Source organism: Hippopotamus amphibius, chromosome 5 (genome assembly GCF_030028045.1).
Source record: "Hippopotamus amphibius kiboko isolate mHipAmp2 chromosome 5, mHipAmp2.hap2, whole genome shotgun sequence".
In the NCBI taxonomy this organism is placed as follows: domain Eukaryota; kingdom Metazoa; phylum Chordata; class Mammalia; order Artiodactyla; family Hippopotamidae; genus Hippopotamus; species Hippopotamus amphibius.
In genome coordinates, this window is record NC_080190.1 from 173,139,173 (window position 1) to 173,151,238 (window position 12,066).

The 12,066-nt window shown below is 57.4% G+C and overlaps 1 protein-coding gene across 1 annotated transcript; it reads right to left on the reverse strand.

The window, feature by feature from the left end:
- Positions 1 to 6,048: 6,048 nt before the first annotated feature.
- Positions 6,049 to 7,756, reverse strand: LOC130853260 (lymphocyte antigen 6D-like). The gene is made up of 3 exons (XM_057734890.1): positions 7,598 to 7,756; positions 6,802 to 6,900; positions 6,049 to 6,587 (listed from the first exon to the last, which is right to left on the reverse strand). The coding sequence occupies exons 1-3, from the start codon at positions 7,647 to 7,649 to the stop codon at positions 6,352 to 6,354; spliced, it is 387 nt and encodes a 128-aa protein (XP_057590873.1). The 5' UTR covers positions 7,650 to 7,756; the 3' UTR covers positions 6,049 to 6,351.
- Between the last annotated feature and the right edge of the window lie 4,310 nt (positions 7,757 to 12,066).

Sequence of the window (12,066 nt, forward strand, 5' to 3'; positions counted from 1 at the left end):
AGTTGCTGTCCTCTGCATCCTCTCTGGTTTCCCACAGTACTTGAATATCAAAATATTATTACTAGTCACAAAAAGCAGACACCTCAAATTAATGATTTTAGTGCATTTCTCTGCATGGGAAGGTGCAAGAGTCTGGGTTCATTGAAATGATTCCTTTGATGTGCATCTTAGCTATCTAGGGCCAGTACCCTGTTCTCCTCCATCCTGAATTCCCCTCAGGGAAACTATAAACCCATGGAACCCAGAAATTCAATGAACCTCCAGCACAAGAAATTGAAGAAAACTACACCAAAGCACATGGTGATCAATTGCTTAAAACCAGTGATAAAGAGAAAACACTAAAAGCAGACACTGTGTTACGCACAGAGGGTCAAAGATAAGGATGCCAGATTTCTAAGCCAACACAGTGAAGCAATGTTTGAAATACCAAAGCACAAAAACAAAATTAACAACTTGGTATTATATGCCCAGCAAAAACATCTCTGAAAAGTGAAAGGGAAATAAAGATATTTTCTGACATACAAAAACAAAAAGAATTCTTTTCTAAAATAAAAAAAAAAAAAAGAAAAAGGAAAAAAGAAAAATCAGAGCGCTCTCCCTAATAAAGTAACACAGGAGATGAAATGGATCACAAAAGATTAATCTGGTCATTGAAGAGAAGGCAGAAAAAGAGGGGAGAGAAAAAGGACAGGTGGGACAGAGAAAAGACAGAAGGCAGGATGAGAGAGTTAAACCCATGACACCTCTAAGCACACTGAATGGCCCAAACACTGCAACCAGGAAGCAGGGGAGTGAAGAGAAAGAGAAAGAGCCAAGTCCCTGCTGCCCTCGAGAAGCCCGCTGTACCTGTAAGAACACATGTAGGTTAAAAGGCAAAGCTTGGAAGAAGAGATCCCAGACTCTCAGTCATTAAAAGAAAGCAGGAGTGACCACATCCATACCAGAGAAAGTGGATTTTAGAGCAAAAGATAGAGCCAGGAATAAAGAGGGACATGACGTAATGATAAAAGGGTCAGTTCGTTAAGGGGACGTAGCAATCCTAAATGTTTATGCACCTAGCAGCTGAGCTCCAAAACACACAAAGCCAAGACCCTGATAGAACTAAAAGGAAAAAAAGAAAAGCCATGATCCCAGTCAGAGATTTTAATACTCCTTTCTTAAGAACTGATAGAAGAAGTCAACAGAAGGTGAGTAATGATAAAGGGGACTTGACGCACGCTACCAGCCCACGTGACCTACTTGATAAGCACAGAAGGAGAGCCCATTCCTTCCCAGGACACGCAGGATATTGATCAAGACAGACCTATTCTGGGCCCTAAAGTGAATCTCAACAAATTTACAGGGACTGCAATCCTACAAATTATTTTCTTGGGCTACAGTGGAATTAAATCAAGAAATCAAGCACAGAAAAATAAGATTCCCAAATATTTAGAAACTGGGCGACACATTTCTAAATAACCTATGGGCCAAAGGAAAAATTTTTAAAGGAAATTAGAAAGTATTTCCAACGGGATGGAAATGAAAACACAGTATATCAAAGTTAGTGGATGCAGCTAAAGCAGTGTTTAGAAGGAAAGTTTTGGCACTAATGCTTGTATAAGAACAAATGACGTTCTCGACACAATGGCCTATGATCCCACCTTCAGAAACTAGAACGAGAATAAATCAAACCCCGAGTGAGCAAATAAAGGAAATGATAAAAAAAAAAAAAAAAAGGAGCAAAAAAATCAAGGAATAGAAGAAAATCAATAGAGAGCCATCAACCCGAAAGCTGATTCTTTGAGGATATCAGCACAATTTCTAACCCCCTAGCCAGAGTGCTCAGAAGGAAGAGACAAGATAGATCACTCACATCAAGAATGAGAAAGGGAGCCTTACAACAGGTCATAACAGCGTTACAACGATAACAGGGAACATTACTACTGAAAAGACATTGTTGCTGAAAATGCGGGTCTGTCTGCTCATCCCTCAAAAGCCAATAAAGAGGCAAGGTTAGTGGAAAGGAAAGTTTGGTTTATTTCAGAGGCCAGCAGCCGGGCTGGGGGCGGGGGGGTGCACTCCCGTCCAAAGGCTGGCTCCCTCCCACTGACAACCAGGGTGCTAGAGCTCTTACAGATGGAGGGAGAGGGGTACATGTAGAAACAGCACAGTCAGCTCTGACAGTCATCTTGAAATTGGTTATCGGTGGTCTGACCAGCGTCCTCTTGAGTAAGTAAAGTTAGTCTTTAGTTCCAGGGTCAGTTTATTCCCATATCTTTGAGGCCAGTTCTCAGAACTGTGGTAGCTTATGTCATGGCTACAGCCTGGTCATCATGTAGTTAACGTCTTCCACCTGGTGGGGGTTTCAGTATCTGTAAGAGCTCAAAAGACATGGCTCAGAAGAGTACCTATAGTCCTTGAGGAGAAACTAAAAGTCCTTGATTTTGCTTAATGACTAAACTATCATTATTTGGTCTCCTTTGACTGTTTTCCTTTGTTTCTGCATGTTCTCACTTCTCACATTAAACTTATTGTTTGGCTAGTTTTTTTCACAGACAAAAGGCAGGCTGAGGACATGGCGGGGGGGCAAGGACCACAGGGTCCTGCTCTGTTTCAACATTATGCCAATAAATTCTACAACTTAGATGAGATGGGCAAATTCCCTCAAAGACACAGCTAGCAAAGCTCACTCAAGAAGAAACATGTAACCTGATTATCTGCCTGTCTTTTGAAGACACAATATATAGTTAAAAATCTTCCCATGAAGAAAACTCCAGTGAATTCTACAAAGCATTTAAACACAGAATAACATCAATACTATACAATACCTTCCAGAAAATAGGAATACATCCCGCTCATTTAGGAGGCTAGTATCACCCTGATACCAAAACCAGACACAGACATTACAAGAAAAACAAAAACAAAAACAAAAAAACTGCAGACCAGTATCCCTCGTGACACAGATGTAAAAATTATAAACAAAAGTGTAGCAAACAAATCTAACAATACAAGAACAGAAATACAAAACGACAAAGTGTAAGGTTGGGTTAACAATCAAAAATCAATGTGTGATTCACAGTGTCAAAAAGATGATCATCTGCATAGATTTGGAAAAAATATTTGACAAAATTTGACATCCATTTCTGATTAAAAAGAAACAAAACCTCTCAGCAAACTAGGAATATCTCAGCCTGATAAAGGGCATCTAGAGAAACCCTACAGCTAACGTCGTATTCAAAGCAAAAGACTGAATGCTTCCCCGCTGAGATCAGGAACAGAGCAAGACAGCTCTGGTCGTCCTTACTCAGCTTTGTACTGGAGCCCATGGGTGCAACAAGGCAAGAAAAACAGATAAGAGAGACAAAGATGGAAAGAGAAGACATAAAACTGCCCCTATTTTTCAGATGATGTGACTGTTTAAATAGAAAATCCCAGGGAATGTACATGTTAAAACCCATCACATGGTGCACATCAGATATGCACAGTTGATTGTACTTCAAGTTACCTCAAATAAACGATAAAGGACAGAGTACTTGAGACGGTGACAAAAGCTATGGAGAAAATGAGAGTGGGGGAGGGGGGCACGGGGGGAGTGTGCGTGGGGGTTCAGGGCAGGCCTCTGTGCGCGGGCCACGGGTGGGCAGAGACAGGAGGACATGGGTGCGTCCAGTCCTGGCACCATGTGAGGCCCCTAATTTAGGTGCTGGAGACACAGACACAGGCCAAGCGGGCCCCGCCATGCAGCAGGTCTGGGAAGCAGCTCTGCCCTTCTCCGTGGTCCTCAGACCACACGGGGCCCCGCATCTCTACCATCCCTCAGCCAAGCACCGGCCAGGGCTCCTCGCCACACTTGAGCACATGTGACTGACTGTCCAGGGACAGGTGTGGTCTCCCCAGAGAGGCCCCTGGCCCCCGTCGCCCTCCACACGGTGTCCCCTGGCACGGGCTGGCTCACTCTGGCACGGAGAATTTCTGGGAGAGGACAGCGGCAGCAGCCTGGGGAGCGGGGCTGCCAGCACCAAGCAGGGCCTGGGGACTCCGCTGCTCCCCTCTCCCACCTGGACCTCCCTGCTTCAGCAGGCAGGGGGCTGCGTGGAATGCAAAAAAGTGGCCTTTGGGGATCTCGGTCCCTGCTGGCTGCAGTCACCCTATGAGCAGGCTGCCCGGCCAGAGGAGTGGGCAGAAAATAGGGGCTGCCCCTCCACCTCCTCTGTGGGACCCGGGGGCCCGGGTGGCCCCAGGGAGGCTCTGGATCATCGCCCCTGCTCCTGGGTCCCTCTGGCCCCGTGGTACCTAAATGCAGGCCCCACCAGACTCGAAGGGGCAGTGCGGGCCACCCCTTCTCAGGAGGCACCGTCTGTTGCTTTTGCAAAATCCCCCCAAAAGCTACATTTGTGTTTGACTGTTTTTACATTTCTATTAAAGAAAAGAGACAGTGGTCTCTTGGTGGCCCAGAGGCAGGAGAGTCAGCTCAGCACCTGGCGCCCAGCACAGCCTCTTGCCATGACCGGCTAGAAACCGCTGTGCAGGCTCTGGGCTTGGGGCTGTGGCAGACGGAAGCCTTCCTTCAGGGGTGCCAGCAGGGAGGACAGGGCAGTGGTCCATCCCGTCGAGGGGCGGGGCTAGCCCATCCCTCGTCTTTGCAGACCCTGCGCCCACCCCCCCCACCCCCCTACCTGTGCCTGTTGCCTGAGGAGGGACTTGGTTAGCGTTGGGCTTGGGGTCAGGTTGGGTCTAGGACAGTTGAAGGGGTGGATGGGCTGCCCAGTGGGGTCACAGAGAGGCGGCCAAGTGGCTGGGAGACTGGACAGGGACCCCGAGAGGCCAGAGGTTGGAGGGCGTGATGGGTTGGGAGCTGCAGCTCTTCTTGGGGTTGAAGGAACCCCTGGAAGGCTGCCCTGCAACCTGTGGCTTTCAGTCACCGTCGCTGCTCCAGCCACAGGAGACAGCTGGCCCTCCCAGGAACTTGCAGGTGCCTCCCGCCTCTCCTGGGGCCCACGTGGCCTTGGTTGTCCCTTTCAGGGATGGCCATTCTGCAGAGCCTTCCCTGACCCTTCGGAGGCATGCTTCTCCTTCTGCCCTGAAGTTTGCTGACTGCACCCCTGGCTTCCAGGGGTGGTGGTGGGGGGCGGGTCTTCTCTGGAGTCTGGCACCAAGACGCACTTTCCTCCCTGTCTCCAGCTGGCCCAGCACAGAGCACCCTCCCCTCCCCTGCGGCTGCCGTCCCTGCCCTTCCACTTCTTGATTCCAACCCCAGCCTGCTGTGGGACATTCCCAGGACACAGGATGCTCCACGCCATGTGCGCTCCTGCCCCTCTGTCCGACCTCAGTGGCCCGCGAGTCCGACCCAGCCTTTGCACTCCCCGCCGCGGGTGCCCGGGCGCCGAGGGCGCAGGGCGGGCTCTGAGCGCGGGGAGAGGCATCCCCTTTGGCAGCTGCTTCCCAGGCCGGCTCCCCAGTGGCCGCCGGGAGGCGCACGGGTCCTCGGAGCGGCAGGACCAGCCGCCGGCAGACGGTGCCAGGGCCCCCGACCTCCGCCACGGGTGACGCTGAAGCGCGCTGGCCTCCGCGGTGGGTGCCGCCGGCACGCGCAGGAATCCCAGGCTCCGGGAGCGGAGGGTCTTGCTCCAGGCCGCCTGGTAGGACGAGGCGGGACCCGGGCGAGCCTGGGCAGGCGGGGCTGCGACGGGAGGGGCGGGGCTGGGACGGGAGGGGCGGGGACGGGCGGGGCGGGCGGGGCGACCCTGCGGGGAGCGGCGCCCCCGGGGGGCGTCAGGCAGGCTGCCGGCTGCGCGACGAGGCGCCGCGGCCCGGTCTTCACCGCTGCGCGGGCGGACTTCGGCCTGGCGCCCCCTCAGGCCTCCGCCACGAGGGCCCCCCTTGCCCGGGGCTGCGGAGGAGGCGCCTGGGGCGGGTCGCGTGCCCCGGGGGTGAGGGGTGACGGTGGCGCGCTGCCAAGGCTGGCCCTGGGTGACAAGACCTGGGACCTGGGGGCCTGTGTGTGTGTGTGTGTGTGGATGGCCCCCGCCCCGTCCCCTCTGCTACTGGAACCGCACAGACACGACCGCATTGGTTTTTCCATCATGTATTCGTATGCAGGGCTTTGAGTAGAAAAATAAACGGAAACCAAACAGAATGAATACGAAATCTGCAGGGAGCCCAGTGCCGCCTGTCCCCTCCCCCCGCTGCCGCTGCACGGGAGGCGGGGCGGGGGGGCGGGGTGCATCCTCGTGTGCTGGGGGAGGCACGGCTCCAAGTCTTCAGCTCTTCCTGCCCCACGGCCGCCCGGCCCCAGACCTCAGCCCCCAGCCCCGGGTGTCTGAGCCCCCATGCTGGCCAGAGAGGAGGGAGTGGGGCCCCTGGTCCTGGGGGTCACAGCCTGGGGGCCCAGAAGAGGGCGAGGAGTCCGAGGGCCAGCGCCAGGCCGAGGGGGGCGCTGGTGAGCAGGGCGCGGGCGGGCGCGGCGCTGTGCAGGCTTCCGTTGCACAGGTCGCCCTTGCAACACAGGATGGTCTCCGATCCCTTGCTGACCTGACCCTGGAGGCTGTGTGTGGGCGTGCACGACTCCACGCAGTCCTTCTCCACCAGGTTCCCAGCCAAGGGCTCCACTGGGGAAGGGTGGGCGAGGTCAGGCCAGGCGGCACCTCTGACCCCCAGGGCCTCCCAGGTCCCAGCTCCTAGCTTTCGTCGCCGTCCTGACTGGACGGTCACCGAGATCACTCCCACCAACCTCCCCGGGGATGATCCTCCAAGCCCTGGGGCGCCGGGGCAGAGCCCTGGGGGGTCCTGCAGGGGCCCCTTGCCTTGCCTGAGATCACTCACCCTTGGTCACGGTCCTGCAGAAGTTTGCGTTGGTTGAGCAGGTCTGAGGTTTCTTACAGTTGGTGGAGCTGGAGCATACGTGGCAGCGGAGAGCCTGGGCTGGGGGCAGGGTGCAGGGGTTTCAGCAGGCCCCAGGGAGGCAGGGAGGCCCGGGTTTACTGCCAGAGAAGACCCCTCTGAGGCCCCTCTGAGGCCCCCGAGCCCCGCCGGGTTTCATGTCTTGCACACAACCTCAGGAGGCAGGAGGTGACTGTCCCTGTCTGCTGGAGCCCTGGCACCCCACCCAGAGCAGCTGTCCAGTGCTTGGCATCTCTAGAGGACCCGTGAGGAGGGGGCCACTCTGGGGTGCACTGGAGACCCGTCCCCAGGGGCACCAGGGGCTCTGGCTGCAGTCCCCACCCTGGGTGGGCAGCCCACGGTGAGGACCCGAGGCTCAGTCGGGCCGGGAGGCTGTCAGCTGAGCCTGGGGGCGGGGGGGCGGGGAGCACGACCGTGGGAGGGCCCTGGGGCCTGGCAGACGGGGGCATCAGGGCCGGACCCTGGGCGTCTGTGTTTCCCTGGGAGAGGCACCTCAAGACAACTCCCAGCGTCACTCCCTCTCAGAAGGTCTGATTCTCTGGGTTGATTCTAAGAGTCTCTGATCCCGAAATACTGTCTGTGATCCCACAAAGTTAAGATGTGGGGCTCACTCTGTTCTAGCCCGCACAACGCCAGGGTTCTCTGTGCCTAGAGGCGACAACGTCAGGCTTGCAGAGGCCGGCTCCCCACTGCCCCCAGCCCACACCCAGCCCCTCACCTGGCCCAGCGGCCACGGCCAGGGCGGCAAGGAACAGCAGGGCCGTCTTCATCTCCAGGCGTCTCTGCGAGCCGTGGGGGCCCCTCCTCTCCGGAGGCCTTATAGCCGGGACAGGTGCCGGTGGGAGGGGTGGGGACCTGCTCCACCCTGCGTGGCCCACACCCTCCAGCCTATCACACCCCTGTCCTGCCGGCTGGAGGGATCTCTGCTCCCCTCCGCCCCCCGCCGCCTCCCCAAGGGCAGGGGGGTGCCTCCCTCTCTGCAGACTGTGGACAGAGGCCTCAGCTGGCCCTGCAGCACCCCTCCTCTCTCTGCCCGCTGCCCAGCTCCGGTCACTTTATCTGTGGCCTTCCACCTTGTCTCTGACTTCCACCCTCAGACAGGGTCGCGGAGTCCCGAGCCTGTGCCCGTGCCCTGTGGGGGCAGCGGGCAGGGGGCAGCGGGAGGCCCTGGCCCTGCTCTCTTGGGCTGCAGGGGCTCGGGGTTGCTAGGCTGATCCCCAGGGGTCCTGGGGAAAAGACACCAGGGAAGCAAATGTCCACTAAGATGTCTGGACCTGGGGGAACAGGGGAAAGAGAAGCTCTCGGGGTGGGGATGTGGCTGCCAGATGTGCTTGTAGAGAGGTGAGCACCGACCGGGTGCCGGATGAGAAGTCCAGCGGGACCTGCGGCGTTGGAGTGGAGCAGGGGCTGCGGTGTGGAGGCAAAGACCCAACCCCTCATCATCTCACCCACCCCTCATCGTCTCCACCACCCCTGCCTCCCGCTTGTCTGGGCCCCGGGACCCCTCCCCTTCAAGGGCTCCCTCCACCGTGCTCCAGCCCGGCCCTCCTCCAGCAGCCGCCTGCATCCTTTGTGACAATTGCTCTGTGTGTCTGCTTTGGTCCTGAAAGGCGGTGTGCTCTTCCAGGCCAGGCCCAGGGTCCCGCCCGGTGCGGGGTTCGGCTTGGGGTGGGGGGCGTCCAGGCAGATCCCCCCACCTCCCCCCTCTTGCGGGGTTCGCAGGAGGGACTCGGGCCTCTGAGCACAGGCTCGCCCTTCCCTTGCCTCTTTCCCCGCAGGCTTCCCTGTCTGCCTGCTGGCCCTGGGACCCACTGCTTCTCTGTTGTGCCCAACAGACCCTGCGGGGTGGTGTGGGTGGGACCCACAGAGGCAGGCCGTGATTATGGCGTGTGGGGCCGGGCCGCAGATGGAGGGCAGCCCTAGGCCAGGGGCAGCAGCCGAACCTGCCGATGGAAATGCCCCCAGGGGTCTGGTGGGGCAGGGCCTGCTGCCGGGAGGGCACCCCGGGCCCGAGTGTGGGGGTTGGGGCCAGCCTAAGGCTCTACGGAGCACAGGCTCAGGCCGGTCAGGTCTGGCCTCCAGACCCCTGGCCTTTCCTCCGGGTGGGCCCCTGGGCGAGCCGCCCCCTGAGCTGGGCCTCCCCTCTTCTCTGCCACGTGGGGCCACGTCAGGGCTGCATTGTGATGCTGGGGGTCCAAGGGTGCTGCCCACCCGGAAGCAGACACTGGAGCTGCAGGACCGGCCTGAAGGTGGAGGGGAGGTGCTGTGGTGCCTTCCAGAGCCCTGGGGGCACAGGAGGAGGGCAGGCAGGAGCCCCCGAGGCAGCCGCCCGTCCGCCTCCTGAGCCCGCGAAGGCTGCCTGTCCTGCTGGCTGGTCCCTGGGGCTTGTTTAGGGCAGACGGGGTCTGGACTGACAAGGCAGGTGGTGTGGTGGCCCCTGGGCCCTGATCGGGAGAGAGAACGTCACCCCGAGCTCCGAGGCCTCCCCGCAGTCATCGGGCACAGGGAGGAGGCAGGGTGCCAAGAAGGCCCTGGGGAGCAGGGCACAGGGCTCTGTGACAGGGTGGTGACTGGCAAGGGGTGGGGGTGGCAGGTGGGGAGGGGTGACTCACTGGGACCACGGGGCATGGAAGCTGCTGGAAAAACAGGTTTGGGGATTGGATTTCCTGTCAGGCCTGGTGGCACTGCAGGATCCAGGGGTGTCGGGCTGGAGAGGAGGGTGGGCCTGAGGCTGCTGGGCCGCGGGCTCCCCGCAGGTGGGGTGGGGGGCCCGCACCCCCGTCCACCTCCATGGGGCACCTCAGGCTGTTCTGTGGCTGTGTGCCCGGGCAGGGCTAGACAGAGCCGAGGTGGCCCCTGACCCTGGTCTGTGGGGAGGAGGCCTTTGCCCCTGGCAGGGCTGCCCACGAGGACGTGAGCACCTCTCCAGGGGCTTCTTAGCAGAAACCTCAACCCCAGATATACTTTACCTGTGGGAGAAAGTGGGTGATTCCAATGACAGGCGCTCTCAGAGCCCTGGAGTTATCAGGACAGCGCAGTTAGGGAGGGCTTCCTGCAGGCAACCATCTGGCCACCACGGTCTTGGAGGCAGGGTTCAGGGGAGAGAGCAGCCCTGAAGTTGCTCCCCTTCCAACCCCTTTCACTGGTGAGGAAACGAGGGCCGGAGAGGACGGGGCTGGCACAAGGTCACCCGGGAATGGGGTGGAACTGGCACTTCTTTCTATCACACTGACTGCTCTCTCCCTCCCTCCTCACATGCGAGAGACCCTCCTATTGATGAGGAGAAATCTGGAGTCCGTAGCTTTATGCCTGCTCACCTCTGTTTGAAAACCCTTTGCATGGAACCCCAGCAACTCCCGCGCTCTGTAATCACCTGTAACCATGGAAATTGAGTAAACCAATCAATTAATGCCAACTGTAGCCAATCAATTAATGCTAATGGTAGCCATGTGTTTTAACCTATATAAGAAGAGAATTCACCTGGAACAGGGCCCAGAATTTTGGAGCGTTAGCTCATCTGGGTCCACCGGCTCAATAAACCTGAGTTCTCCAACCCTCCGAGTGCGGTGCTTGGTTTCCCGTGCGATTGATTTCTGCAACATTTTGGAGGCACCAGCGAGATTCCAACCACACTGGCCCCTTGAGCCGCCGGACCGGTGGCTTGGCCGGGTTGGGGCGAAGGAGCTCCAAGACGAAAGAGGAGGCGCGCCACCCGACAGTATTCTGGGTGCTCTTTCGGGCCAGTGCTCCGACTCTCTGGATGGCTGGGCCCCAACTGGACTCATTGGAGGGATGGACCAACTCACCAGGAATGGCCACAGGATCAGGTAAGGCCCTGGGGCACTGAACCCAGTCAGGTCCCATCTCCGGATGGAAGAGGAGCTTGATCACCTCCTAAGGTCTTCAGTAAGAAGATCAACAGTTAGGGACCTTCCCAGAGGGGTAGGCACCCACCAGTTAGGGACCTTCCCAGAGGGGGAGGCACCCACCAGTTAGGGACCTTCCCAGAGCGGGAGGCAGCCAGCAGTTAGGGACCTTCCCAGAGGAGGGAGGCAGCCAGCAGTTAGGGACCTTCCCAGAGCAGGGAGGCACTGTGATAAACTCTGGTCTGAATGTGTGTGTGAGTGAGTGCCCTCGTTCGTCCTCGTTCCAGGATGATTGTGTGGCTCCATGGCCTTCATGGCCACGGAGTCTGAGTGGGCCCAAACCTGCGGTTCTGTGGTGACCTCATATGGCTCAGGGCTGTATCTGCCTCTGGGGGACCCAGTCTCTCCCTGCGAGTCAGATTCAAGTCAGGATTCTATACCACCCGCCAAAGCTAAGAGGCACCTAAGTTCCCCACAGGGACATGGCCAGGTGGGCACCTGAGTGGTCTCCTCTTCGGAGGGGACACACATCCTTGTTTGTCTTTGCACCATCGACACAGGGTAGGATACACGGGGAGAAAAAGAATAATTGGAAATCATGCCCTTTGCTTTAGAGCTCTTCATCAAAACTACCCCCTATTATCCTCCCGTTTCCTCAGCTAACCTTCTGAGCCAGTATATAGGGTTTTCCCTTCTCCCTCCTGTTTAAAGGGGCAGGTTGGACTTGTTAAGATAGGAAGAAATTCCTCAAAGCCAACTGTTTTGGATTGTATGATGAAAAACTTTGAGAAAGGTTTCTCTGGAGACTATGGGGTTAAGATGACCTCGGGAAAGCTCCGCACACTGTGCGAGCTGGAGTGGCCCACCTTCGGGGTGGGTTGGCCTACGGAGGGTACCCTGCATCTCCCTATGGTTAGAGCAGTGTACCGAGTGGTGACAGGGACCCCCGGGCACCCAGACCAGTTTCCACATATAGATTCCTGGTTACACATTGCTGTTCCGCTGCCTCCCTGGGTTTGGTTCTGCACCAATAAGCAGGGACAGTGTAGGATCTTTGTAGCCCAACCAGCTTCAAGAAAAAGTAAAGAAAACCCAGCCAAGGTTATCCACCAAGAGGACCCTGAAGAAGAGCCCCCTCTGCCTCCACCCTATACACCAACAGCTCCACCAGCGCCCATTCAGCCTCCTCATCCTCTACCAGACAGCCCTCCACTCTCTGTGTCTCCACCGCCTCCAAATCCAGAGCCCCCTCTAAGCCCACGGCGGCTTCGCTTGGCTGGCCTACCAGCGCAGCAGCCCATAGCCCTGCAGATGCCATTGC